The sequence below is a fragment of the Arvicola amphibius genome, chromosome 8 (genome assembly GCF_903992535.2).
Source record: "Arvicola amphibius chromosome 8, mArvAmp1.2, whole genome shotgun sequence".
NCBI lineage: Eukaryota > Metazoa > Chordata > Mammalia > Rodentia > Cricetidae > Arvicola > Arvicola amphibius.
Window position 1 is genome coordinate 3,614,675 of NC_052054.1, and position 13,425 is coordinate 3,628,099.

General features: G+C 50.3%; 1 protein-coding gene across 1 annotated transcript in view; it reads right to left on the bottom strand.

Moving 5' to 3' along the window:
• Positions 1 to 13,425, bottom strand: part of Rps6ka2 (ribosomal protein S6 kinase A2) — a 142,988-nt gene that overhangs the window by 70,899 nt on the left and 58,664 nt on the right. The window contains exons 2-3 of the mRNA XM_038338882.1: positions 10,502 to 10,618; positions 2,972 to 3,053 (exon numbers count right to left, since the gene is read on the bottom strand). Of these exons, the coding sequence (XP_038194810.1) occupies positions 2,972 to 3,053; positions 10,502 to 10,618 (199 nt within the window). The remainder of the gene's footprint in view (positions 1 to 2,971; positions 3,054 to 10,501; positions 10,619 to 13,425) is intronic.

Below are 13,425 nucleotides of genomic sequence, written 5' to 3' on the forward strand. Positions count from 1 at the left end.
ATGAGGGGTTTATTGTTGAAAACTTGAGATACGATTCATAGAGATAAGTAATTTGATTAATAGAAAGAATTGTTTATATGTCCACAATATCCTTGCTGGTGTGGACATGGGTGTATATGTATGTGTGTATGTGTGTGTGTGTGACTGTGTGTATGTTTGTGTATAACTGTGTGTATGTTTTTGTATGTGACTGTGTGTATGTGACTATGTATATGTATGTATTTATGTGTATGTGTGTAACTGAGTGTATGTGTGACTGTGTGTATGTTTTTTGTAATGTGTATGTATGTGTCTGTGTTTGTGACTGTGTATGTGTGTAACTGAGTGTGTGTGTGTGTGTGTGTGTATGTGTGTGTACATTTAATACAAGCTCAGGTACTCGTTATAAATCATTCAGGAGATGCAGTTTTATATCCTATGCACAAAACTGGATTGGGAGCCATTTCTCAAGAGCACTTCAGCTTGAATTATAAATGATTTCAAAGGCTCCTCACGCAAAGCAGATTGAAATTACGGACAGAGTCAACCCTAATGGAACAAAGGGCAAGTGAGTGCTGAGCCAGAGCACAGCTGGTCCTTCACATCTGCATCTGCAGCACAGGCTGAGCACTGAGGCCCTCATCAGGGGCTCCCACTGCACCCTGATTCACCTCCACCTCAGAGCTGGGAGGAAGAGGAGGATGCATGAGCACCAAAAACCACATGCCCATCAGAGTGACCAGCACTGATGTTGGTATCATTCACCTCCTTCTGTCCTCAACCCCAGAGGGCACCTTATCTGGACCTGAGAGGAATTCGCATTGCAGCAAAGCATCTCTCTACCCCTGAGAAGTCCAGGCCCGTGAAGAATTCAAGCCTGTGTCTCCAGCCCCTATTCTGAAGCCACACTTGCACCAGCTGCCTCTGTGTGACAGTGTCCTGTTAGTTCCTATGTCTGCGGTAAGACCAAAAGGGACTTGGGAAGGAAAACAATTATTTGGCTTACACATGCAGGTGGCATTCCATCACTGAAGGAAGCCAGGACAGGAAGTGAAGGCGGGAGCCTGTAGACAGGAACTGAGGTAAACCTACCGAGGAGTGCTGGCTTACTGCTTTGCTCACCAGGCTTGCTCAGCCTGTTTTCTCAGACAACCCAAGACCATCTACCCAGGGGTGGCACCAACCCCAACGGGCTGGACCCTCACACATTGATCTTTACCAAGAGAATGCCCCCACAAACTTGCCTACAGACCAAACTGGCGGGGGCATTTTCTCAGTTGAGGTTCCATCCTCACACATCTCTAGCTTGTACCAAGTTGGCAAAACCAGCTCAGCCAGTCTGTCCTCAACGTCCAGAGAGTGGAAGCATCAGACACAAACTTAGGGTCGTCCTTCCTCTCCTCAGCACTATCCGCACGTCTGTCCATGGTGCGGCATGGGTGTCTCGTTTTTATTCCCAAGGCCAAGAAGTGCGAGCAGACAGGCCACGTGATGGCTACTATGGGATGAGATGATAAAATGCGGACAGAGGGGTCTCCAGGAGAAAGGGTCGACAGTTGGCGGGAAGAGTCCGCCAAGGACAGGAAGGATGATGACAGGAGCAGGAAGTAGCTGCTCGTTCTGTATTCACAACTGGGATGCAGAGCATGGTGAACCCACGGGTCAGTGTCACCACACCCAGGATGATCACCTCAGCTGGACCGCAACGCTGAAGAACCGCAGGAGCAGTTTCTTTTGTGTAGAGACAAGATGATAACCAGCAATAATGACATAACACCACCCGTGAGATTATGCTGGCTCTGAGAACCATGCCTTTGGTGGTGGATCTGATGATCTAGGAGAAGCCACATCCCAGGTTCGCTCCTACGAATCCGTGAGCCACTTGCTCGTGTTGACAATGGCCTTCTCTAGGCATACTCAGATGACAGATCATGCCCAGGCTGTCAGAAGTAGTTAATATTGACATTTTCTGACCACTGATCAACATAATTCATCTCTTTTATGGAAGAAAGATCGCCCATTCTAAAGTCAGCCTGGGATCTCACACACCTGCTCAACATTAAAGTCAACTCCCTTGAGAGAATTCTTCCTGCCTGTATACAAAACGTTTGAAATCTACAGACACTTCGTCCATGCAACTATCACCCTATGTAACTGGCTATCTGGGGTGTGAAACCATAAACTTTATCTCCCCAGCTAGACAGACAGCAAATGAGTTGAAGGCTCAGAATGACACATTCTATGGAGTTCTCTGCTGCCAAGGATAGAACGTTTCAAGACCCACAAATCCATGTGCCCCCTGACATCTTTTGAGTCTCCCAGCATCCCAAGGGTCTAAGCATGGGCTTCCCTCACTCAGGGCTCCACGTCTATGAGGCCAGCACCCATCACTAAGAAGCCGGATCATGTGTCCATGCTGGTGTGAATGTTGTGCTGGTCAGACGCCTGGATCTGCCCTCGGCTATGACAGGATGAAGAGGGAGGATCAGAGCAAGGCTGGTCAGAGTGAGACCGAGTCTGGGCTTCGACATGCCCTGGGGTTTAATGTTTATACCTCACTTGGAGGGCGGGCACACCGGAGGCTGCGTATCCCCGGCCACTGGGGCCACAAAGGAACACAGCACATTTGTGCATCGAGCTTCCTGGGAAACTGAGCAATCCAGTGTGGCGGGCGGTGCCGGTCTGCTGTGGAGCCACACAGCCGGAACAAATGGCTTCCTTCCCGTTGCTCTTCCCGCATGGCTCTCTGCAGCAGAGCATATGCAGATGCTACTTATGCAGGGAGCTCCCTCTGAAAACCGAACAAACTTTGCAGGGATGGCAACAACACCCAAGAAATGCTGGCAGCTTATTGCCCAGAGTGGTGCCTGGTGCCCTCCTCCGGGGTTCCTGAAACCACGAAGACTGAGTAAAGCCATTATGTCCTCAGACTGCCCAGGGAAGACTGCCGTGGTGTGTCTCAGGAGGAACTGGCCCCTCCCAGGACCCTTACCTTTCAAGGTGGCTTTCTTCAGGACCTTCATGGCATAGAGCTGACCGGCATCGGAGCCTGTGACCTTCCTCACCAGGAACACCTGAGAAGCAGAAAACACACTGGCTGTCTGTGATTGTTAGCTTTGTCAACTGGACACAGCATAGACTCACCCGGGGAAGAGACCCCTGAAGGACTGTCAACACTGGCCTACCTGTGCAGACCCAGCCCACAACGGGTGGCGCGGGGGTGGGGGGTACTGAACTGTATGAGAGCGGATAAATAGAGACACGTATAAGTTAGCAAGAGGGCATTCAAAGATTCATTTCCCTCTGCTCCTGACTGCGGATGTGACGTGACCAGCCATCTCAAGGCCCTGCTGCTGTGACTGCCCTATGGTACCAGACTATGGAATTCTGAGCCGGAATAAACCCGCTCTCCTTTAAGATGCTTTTGTCAGACAGAGTACGCCATCACAACAGCAGGGATGACACAGGACGCTATCCCAAATGAGGGATCTGATCCATGGATTCACTATAGGAAACATGGGTCATCTCCAGTATCTGCGCTTCCAAAAGATGCTTCATCTACCTGCTGCAGCTCTGTGGTGAGCACTGTCCTGCCTCCGGTTTGGGTACCACTAACTTTCATTTGTACTGAAAGGGAGACGCACCCAGCACAGACTGCACCAGATTTGCTGGCTACTCTTACCTGAACTCTCCTTACCCGAATCTGTCTTAGTTAGGGTCACTATTGCTGTGACGGACACCATGACCAAAGCAAGTCGGGGAGGAAAGGGTTTATTAGCTTACACTTCCACATCTGTTCATCATCAAAGAAAGTCGGGACAGGACTCGAGCAGGGCAGGAACCCGGAGGCAGGAGCTGATGCAGAGGCCATGGAGGGGTGCTGCTTAATGGCTTGCTCCCCTGCCCCCCCACGTGGCTTTTTCAGCCTGCATTCTTAGAGAACCCAGGACCACCTGCCTGGGGGTGGCCCCCCCACCATGGGCTGGGTCCTCCCTCACTGACCACTAATTAAGAAAACGCCTTACAGCTGGATCTTATGGAGATATTCTCTCAGTTGAGGTTCCCTCCTTTCAGATAAATTCTAGCTTGTGTCAAGTTGACATAAAGCCAGCCAGGACAAGATTCTAGCTGTGGGCAGCAGAAGCTCACCGGCAGTTATTTTGTTTTCAGTTGCTGGCTCTTAAACACAATCGTGTGGATATTTAACATTCTCTGAGACACTTTCTGACACATAGAATAAATCAAGAAAACAAAAGATACCTGAGCTTAAGGCAAGATTACTATTTTTTTAAAAAAAAATTAATGAAGAAAACTGCTGAGTATGGAAAGGAATGTTCCACACAAATGAAGAAAGCGTGGTTTTCCTAAAGGGCTCCCCACTGTCAGCCCTGACTGGTAACAGAGCCCACAGTGGCGCCCAAGGCTGTGCTGCAGTTGTGAGCAGAGGCAGCTGTCCTTGGATGCATGGATCTGTGGTGCTTCTCCTTCCCAAAGGCTTCCATCATGCCCAGCCCTCCTGCATGCACTTTGGTGTTCTAGCTCTGCACAAACCCTAGCTAACCCCCACTGGCCAAGGACACAGCACCATCATGAGCCTCTAGCTGTCACATCAGTCACATTAGGGCTGCAGGTTCCCCTAGCCATGTGGCAGGTCACTCCTCACTCTCCTGGTTCTCTATCACAGACAGAGATGGTGCTCAGGAACCTGCATGGTGCAGAGACAATCTGACGTCATCTGTTCCAGTGGCACAAGTGAAGGGGAAGCGGGGAGATGCATTGTTCAAGCCCAGGACCCATATTCACGGATGGAGTGTCAGCCCCACTTCTCCATCATGTGTTTCCAAGGGAAGTCAGCGGCCTCTTGACCCTGCACTGCCTCTACCTCATTCCTCCTGACCAGTGTCAGCACTGCAACCATGCCACTCAACAGGGGAGAGCATCTGGTGTCCACAGGAAAGTGCCATGCTCTCTGCCAGATGGCAAAGGTGCCGGAAAGGAGAAGAGCCCTGTCTTGTATGGCAGTGAACATTTCCAGGAGCAAACAGGGTCCTGGGAAGTCATGAGGACACACCGTCACTGAAAATGGCTCTGATTATTTAAAAGTGTGGGACATCCACGTGCATGTGTGTGCACATCTCCATGGCTGGATGAACAAGCCCATGGTACAGACCCAAGAGAAGGCCTGGGGCTCAGTCTCATATGTACCAACTGCCATTCTGGATTTGAGGCACCAGACCCTCCCATAGGATCTTGAGATCCATGTGGTCCTGCACATCCCTAGAAGTTACTGCAGATGGAAAGACTCTTGTTCTAGGCAATGCCATTTGGGTCAAGGTCACCTCCTTGGTGTAGCCAGTGTGGGCTCATTTCTACAAATAAGCAGAGACCGCAGTGGTTGGAATAAGAGACTTTTTTGAAGACACAATGCATTAGTGCCTAACTGCTAAGTCCCTACCTCTGAAAGGACTCTTCCATCTGATACCATCTAATATAATTCCAGCCTGCTCCTGACACTGACAGCATCTATCTGCAGGAGGCAGGGGGTAGGAGGGGGCAGGAGGCAGGAGTCTAGGTGGTGATGGTGGACCCTAGATACTACGCACATGGCAGCTCAGTCCATTCAATCACTGGGAGGTTAGGCTAAGAGCTGGAAAGGAGGTTGGGGCTTGGAGCAAGGCCCGTGCTGTTGGCCACATGACCAGCGCCTTTTCCTGCCGAGCATCAGACTGGAGTCAGAGGGAGCTGCGCACTGAGGACATTTTTGCTGCACCCCTATTGTGGCGCTTGTATGCCAGGGTGTGGGGTCAGGTATGCATACATCCATGGACAGGTCACGAGGTCTTCATACGGAGAAGACTACGCTGGGTCACTGTTCACTGTTCACAGGACTCTGGCTGGTAGAAAGAGGAACCCCCTCTATGCTGTTATATTACAGCTGAGACGGAAGTCCCAAGAAAAGGATTTGCATAGTGGAAAAATAACCACGAAGGGAGAAGCCTGGGGAGAGGAAGCAGTCTGCCCGCCCCAGCCCGTGCACATGTAGGACTGCCTGGCCTTTCTCTGCCTTCTCCCTCCACTCTGCCACGTAACATGCATGACGCGACAGTGTCACCCAGGTTCCCTGCTATAGTTCTAACCTCCACACGGCCATGTTGGGACGGGCTGGCAGAGCCCTGTGCCACATCACAACACATCAGGAGGGTCTTCACATACGTGGGCACACCGGCACCACATCCTTGGACTTGCTGGCCTCTGTCCCCGCTTTAGTCTTTGATGAGTCAGTCACAGCAGCACCAAAAGGGCTGAGACGAAGCCATGGCAAATTGATGAAGAGCACAGTCATCCAACCTGCCAGCATCTAAACAGAAAACCACATCCTCACGTGCACTGGGCGGTGCCATTTATGAATTAAGTGAGACAGTGTCAATTGATACACAGATACTTGCATATAAAATGCTTAAATTTGGGGGGGGGGAGACAATGTCTTACTCTGTAGCCCAGGCTGGCCTCAAAGTCATGGCAATCCTCCTGCTTCAGGCTTTGAGCACTGAAAACATTTTTCCTTATCGCCTTTCATACTTTAAGAACAGGACAACTGATGACGGTGGCTAAGGCTTACATTCGTCCGTTTTAAGCAGGATTTCTGCCTCTTTAAAGGCACAGAAACAGCTTCACTCTGTCGCTATTGACACGCTCCTACTAAGTGCCCTGAGTTAGAACTGCGTGCAGCAATCTCTCTAAGGTGGTTAGAGGACGGGACAGAGGTCACCTCTCGCACCTAACAGGAGGGACTGTGTAATTTAGACATTTACTTGGATGCAGTGAAAAAAGCCCCAAAGCAACTTCGATAATTTTAGCAAATGTGGCCGCTGTGTCTCTGGTGCTTTGGCAGTGGTGTGCGTTAACCTGTTCCACTGTCAGAACAATGCACAGGTGACCGTGTGGCCCAGGCCAGATGCAGTCGCCCTGCCCTGTCCCGAGCTCTCAGGATCACTGTCGTGAGGGACACCCTCGTCAACATGGTCTCAGTCTGGGGGACCTCCAACTGCAGGACGCTCCAGGGCCTGAGTCAAAGAAGCAGAGCTACTTTCCGGGGACTCTCGGGCAACAATCTCCCCCAAAAGAAGGCATTTAGAGCCCTGCTCATAATGCTGCTGTTCAATTATAGGAAAGCAAGGACATTTTAAAATGTCAGTTTGCTCACTTCTCAGAATGTGGGGCTCTCACAAATTACCACACCCCAGGGAATTTTAAGGGAAAAAGGAGAAGGCATCTACTCCTGCCTTGGTATTTCTCAACAGAGGGGTGCTGTGGGGTGGGGGGCTAGAGAAGGCGGGAAGAGTGGGGGGGGGCTGGAGAAGGCGGGAGGATCCCCACCACAGCCATAGACTCCGGAGCAGCCCGTCTGCACGCCCCATCCAACACTAGAACACAGTACCAGGCTTCCTCATCTCCTACGCTTAGGTTACTTTTCTTCTGAAGCCAAAGGCTGTTTTCCTCATCTTCCTCTTGTTCTAAGCCCAAACTCCCCGGGATGATCACAGTGCTGATGAGCTGCAAATCAGCACTGGCGAGAAGAGGCTGCGTCAGAAAGACTGTCCAGGCCATGCCCTGCACACGGCTACAGCACCGGAGCCACAGCTGTGGTTACCAGGTGCAGAGGACCTTGTAGGACCAAGCTCCAGCTCTGGGATACTCTGGCATGGGGAACCAAGGCAGCTGCGGCTCAGCTGCTGCCTGGGAGGAAGTCCAGCCAGAGCCTCCCTACCTGCTGCCGTAGAAGGCATCTTGTCTGCGGCACAAGCAGAGAGAGGCACACGGCAGAGTTCATCGGGGCAAAGAAGGCGCCCTGTCCATTTGCTTGTGTTGGGGCACTCATTTGATTACTCAAGTAAGTAGGCTCAGGAATGGGCAAGGGTCAGCCATGCTGGGGTCAGCCAGGCAGGGCCTGCCCTGGGATCCATAGCATCCAGAACCTTTCCACAGAAAGGAGACGCGCCTGCCCCACGTTTATAAGTACACAGCACATTTGCCTGCAGAGCGGGAATGGGAGAGTGTGGGTGATGGAGGACTCTCATTGGTTAATAAAGAAACTGCCTTGGCTTTTTGACAGGGCAGGATTTAGGTGGGTGGAGTAGACAGAACAGGATGCTGGGAGTGAAGCAGACGCCTCGGACAATCGTCATGCCTCTCCTCAGTGAGACAGACTCGATGAAGCTCCGGCCCAAGATGGACGTATGCTAGAATCTTCTGGGTAAGGCACCACTTTGTGGTGCTATACAGATTATTAGAAATGGGTTAATCAAGATGTGAGAATTAGACAATAAGAGGCTGGAACTAATGGACCAAGCAGTGTTTAAATGAATACAGTTTGTGTGTTGTTATTTCGGGGCATAAGCGAGCCAGGCAGCCAGGAGCCAGGCAGGAACACAGCCCGTAGCTTCATCACTACATGTGGGGCGGTCAGTCAGACCAGTCAGCACCTCACGCTGGTCTCATAGAAAAGAAAACCTGTAAGGACAGACGCAGCATGATTTGGGATCCCCTTAGCTGCTGTGCAGAGCCCAGGAAGACCCGAGTGGTATCTCCAGGGCAACTCACTTCTTTCTAGAGTCCCAGTCGAGTCTCCTTGCTCTCCTCAGGGCACTGGGCCTGGAGGAACTGAGCTGAAGGCAAGATCTCCGGGATGCGATGCCCACAGGACTTACCCGTCCACTGGCCCCTCTTCCCTCCTCCCACTGGTACCTGCGCAGATCCATTCCTTTGTCCCTCCTGTCCATACAAGATCAGAACTGGGAGGTGGGGTGTGCAAATTGTCACTAGCAGCACTGTCAAGAGAGCCACGTCAACGCTATTTCAAAGAAATGCTTGTTAAAATGTAAGACCAATGAAGATCCTGGAAAAGCATTTCCTCCTCTACTCGGTTTGTTGTTGTTGTTGTTTTAAGACAGGATCTTGGGCAACCCAGGCTGTCCTTGAGCTCAGTACGTTGCTGAGGGCGACCCTGAGGTTCTGATCTTCTGCCTCCACCTCCAGAGTGCAGAGATTACAAGTGTGTTCCTTCACACTGTTTACACTGTGCTGGGGTTGAACCTAGGGCATCAGGAGTACAATGTAAGCCCCATTCCTGAGCAGGACGTGTTTGGGTTCGGGGCAGTTCTTGGTCAGATAGACTACTGGCTGGACACCTGGACCTCTGATACACCCCTGTGGGGCTTGGGAAGTGTCCTGTCTCCTTCTCCCCAGGAACTCGGGTGCTTCTCTGTGGGGATAACGGCAGTCACCCAGGGCAGAGCCAGTCAATAGCCCCCCTGTCAATAGCACTTCTGTCTCGGCAGTGTTCTGGGAAAGAACGGAGCTGCTGGTGTGAGTCTAAACAGGAAGAGGCTCCTCCCTCATGAGACAACAGATGTGTACATATAAGAAATATCTTTATTTCGCTTCTTCCACAAACCACAGTTTACACCCATGTTGTAAACCCCCATGATGTACGGGTAACACATGTGAGTGTAAGTAGGCTTCTTGTCACTTGCCCACGCAGAAAAGGAAAACAGAAGGCATCTGCCTCATAAACAGTCAAATGAATAGGGTCTGCATGAGATCGCTCTAAGCCACTCCAAGACTTGAGTCGGACTGGACTGAGCCCACCCTCTTTCTGATGTGAAGATTGGAAAGGTTCGGCAAATGTCCACATGCAACCCAGAATAGCTATTCCACAGTGCAGGACAGCTCTGCTCATACGTCAAGAAGCGCTGGCTTCGTGGGGAACTTGGGCCTTTTCGCTCTAGCAGGCTCTCAGCTCCTGCCTATCCAGCTGCATACAGTGAGGACCATGCTGTGTGTGGAGGGTACACTGAGGGAAGAGCCAGCATTCCTGTCTCCTGAGAGATCAGCCATGTGCTATGGCCCATGGGGTTCAGCATGTGCTACGGCCCATGGGGTTCAGTACACAAACTCTTCCCAGGCCACAGCCAGCTTGGACTCATGGCTAATTTAATCCACAGCACAATTATATAAAATAAATGAGCTACTTCATTTTATAGATGGGGAAACTGAGGAATCAAAGAGCAAAACTACTATGTCATTGACCCAGGTGAAAAGAGACCGACTCCAAATCCCAGCCTCCCTGATTCTTGAGTGACAGCTGTATAGACCAATCCAGGGAAGGCCTCCCCACTTGATTCTTGAGTGACAGCTGTGTAGGCCAACCCAGAGCAGACCTCCACCCCTTTACTCATTTCCCTATGCTCTCCTCTCCTCTTTTCAGAAAGATCTGTTGAGACTGCAACTTCCAAGACTCCATGACTTAAATGCAATAATCCAGCTCCCTCTGCAACAACCACACGCCAAGAGGCCACTGATGAGCATGGGAACGTGGGAGGCCTGGCTCTTTACGGCTCACGACTGTGACACACACAGGCTCAGCTAATGTGGGCAGCGCCATGCCCAAACCCTGCCAGACTCAGCCAGTACCGCCTTTGCCTCTGACACCAGTCCGCCAGTGCCGTTCCATCCAACTCACCTTCCCATAGGACCCTTGTCCTAAGACCTTCAGCAGCTCAAACTGGGAGGGATCGGCCTTCTCGAAGCCTTCCTTCACATGGTTGCTGATGTCAATCTCCTTTACGATACCCTCTTCCTGCAAGACAGCAGTGACACGTAGTTAGGACACAGCCAGCCCCCAGCCCAATCCATCTCCACCTTTCCCTAAAGCTGGAAAAGTTGTCTGCTCTGGGGGCTTCCAGCATGGGCACTGAGATGATGTGCCTATGGCCGGCATGTGAGCCTCCAGCGTGGGGACTGAGATAATGTGCCTATGGCCGGCATGTGAGCCTCCAGCGTGGGCACTGAGATGATGTGCCTATGGCCGCATGTGAGCCTTTAATTGCTTTCTGTCCTCCAGAGGTTGCTGTCACCACACCAGGACCATGGAGAAATCTGCATGTAATCTCCATGATACCCACTCTGCAGTTAACTGTATGGGGCTGGAATATGGCAGCAGAACAGGGACCAAATAGTGCCCTGAGGGTCTTGCTTCACCACTCGACACAGGAGACCAGGAGAGGGTCCCATGTGGACGTGCAAACGGTTTAGTCTCTAACTCATTCACTTCCCAGTGTTTTTGACACAGGTAACTCAAGGGGAGCTACAGAAGAGCCTTCCATCTATAAACCTAGACAGCTGTCACCAAGTGTCCATCACTTCCTGCACGCTGGGAATGCAGTGGCCCAACAGCAGCCACTGGAGTTGGACAGCACTGAACAGCAGGTGTCACCCCACACATCAGAAAGGGAAGGCCGGGAAGTCATCCCCAAATAGCCAGCAGGAAGCAGCCCTTCCCACATCTTCTTCCTATGCAAACCACAGAGCCCGGTTTCCTCTCAATATCTGAGCTCCACAGCGGCAGTGTCTCCATTCAGAGACTGATTACAGCCCCAGATCAGAAGCCTGGGGATGGCAACACAGTGGCAATGCCACTTCCATTACAGATTACCTTATGGGGAGCCGAGTGCCCGGGCTAGTGTGTATACTGCCACGCCCGCTCCTTGTCTTGTGCTGAGAGCGGCTGTTTCTCTTTAAGGCTGGTCATTTTATCCAAAACTCTACAGAGGTTTAAATGCAGTTCCCTCAGAACAGCTAAACCGGTGCTATGAATTAAACTAAATGCTCAGTGTATGGCATAGGACAGAACTCTTAAAGTAACTAGATGTTTGGGAAATGAAGCCGGTTTCAAGGTCAGATGCCAGCTACACTTACAAAGCCACCATCCCATGGCTGGAGAGAGAGAAATGGGAGGCAAGGGTCACCTCTATAGGCTGCAGGTGAGAAGGAGTGCTAAGAAATCCCACTGAGTGGCAGCAGGGTTCTAGAATGTTCCAGGAGAGCAGGAAGGAGGAAGGACAGCCACAAAGCAGCTACCAGGAGTAAAGCCATAATAGGGCCTTCCTCTCCTTTCCTGGTTTATCCCTCATATCTTTCTCTTGCCTTGTGGCTCCAGCCAAGGGTTTGACTACTATACTGGATAAAAACGGTCAGAGCGGACATTGTATCTAATTCCCACCTTCAGAGGAAATGTTTAGTCTTTCTCTGTTTAGTATAATGTTGGTTACAGGTTTGTTGTATAAACCACATGTTCTCTGCAATATACAGATTCAACCTATAATGTATATGATTGTACACGCGTGTGTACATACATACATATGCATACATGAGTGCAAAACAGAAAGGACAAGGAAGTTACATTCATGACCCCTCATCATAGAGCTGCCTAAACAGGACCTGAACAACGACAATACCAACAGACATATTGTCATTGTGGAAGGGGGACTCTCACAGGCCCCACCCCGAGACCCAACGACTCCAGACAACTGAGTTCTGAGGACCGCTGAGAGTGGGAGAGCAGCTACACTCAGGGAGGAGCCCCTAACTGGTCATCTAATTCCCAGTGGTCAGCCCTGACACCATACACAGACAAGGACCACTAAACAGAAGTAGTGGGTTGTAGGTATATATCTGTGCCTTTATACATACATATATACATATACATACATACATACATATATATACATATACATACATACATACACATGTATGTGTATATATATATATATATATATATATATATATATATATATATCAATAGCAGTTAAACAAAGAGGTCTTGAATTTGAGGGGAAGTGAGGTAGGTATACATGAAATGGGTGAGGGGGGAAGAGAAAATGATATAATTATATTTTAATTTTAATACACTATATTTTAAATAGAAAAGAGACCAAAGGAGGGTAAAATAGGTGATGGATAAGAGATAAGCAAGAATGACACACAGGGCATAGAAGAGGAAGAGCGACTGAAGGGAGGTGCAGGAGACGGGAGAGCACAGATGATGGAGAGGAGGGAAAGGAAAACTGGAAGCACATTTGCTCCAAAGTGCACAGTGATATCGAACATTCTATCTGCTGTTTTTAGTACTTCTAATAAAAAAAAAAAGAGTAGGGCACAACCCAGCTGCTTCACAACCCAGCTGCTGCGCCTCAGCTGTTTCTGACCCGTCGCCCCATGAGGACTATCCTCTGTTTCAGTCTCCTGCCATCCAATCCTCAAACTACATGGTTTATTAGAGGCTAATGAAGCCCAGGGCTGTTAACCTGGGTTGGTGCAGACCTAGGGAACCCTCCCTGCTGATCTCCTAACTCACGAATGCCTTATTTCATGTCTCACCCGGCATTTCCATTGCTTTGGGTAAGAGGACTGGGACAGTGCAGAGGCCATTCTGGAAATCAGGGGTCATGTCTAAGATATCAATTCTCAGAAAAACAACCGAGTAAACTGGTGGCCGGGGGTCATGAAATAAAAAGCAAACAGCAAGCAGTAATGCATGTCTTTAATCTCAGAACTGGGAGGCGGACGCAGGGTGATCGCCCACAAAGTCTACGCCAGCTTAGGCCA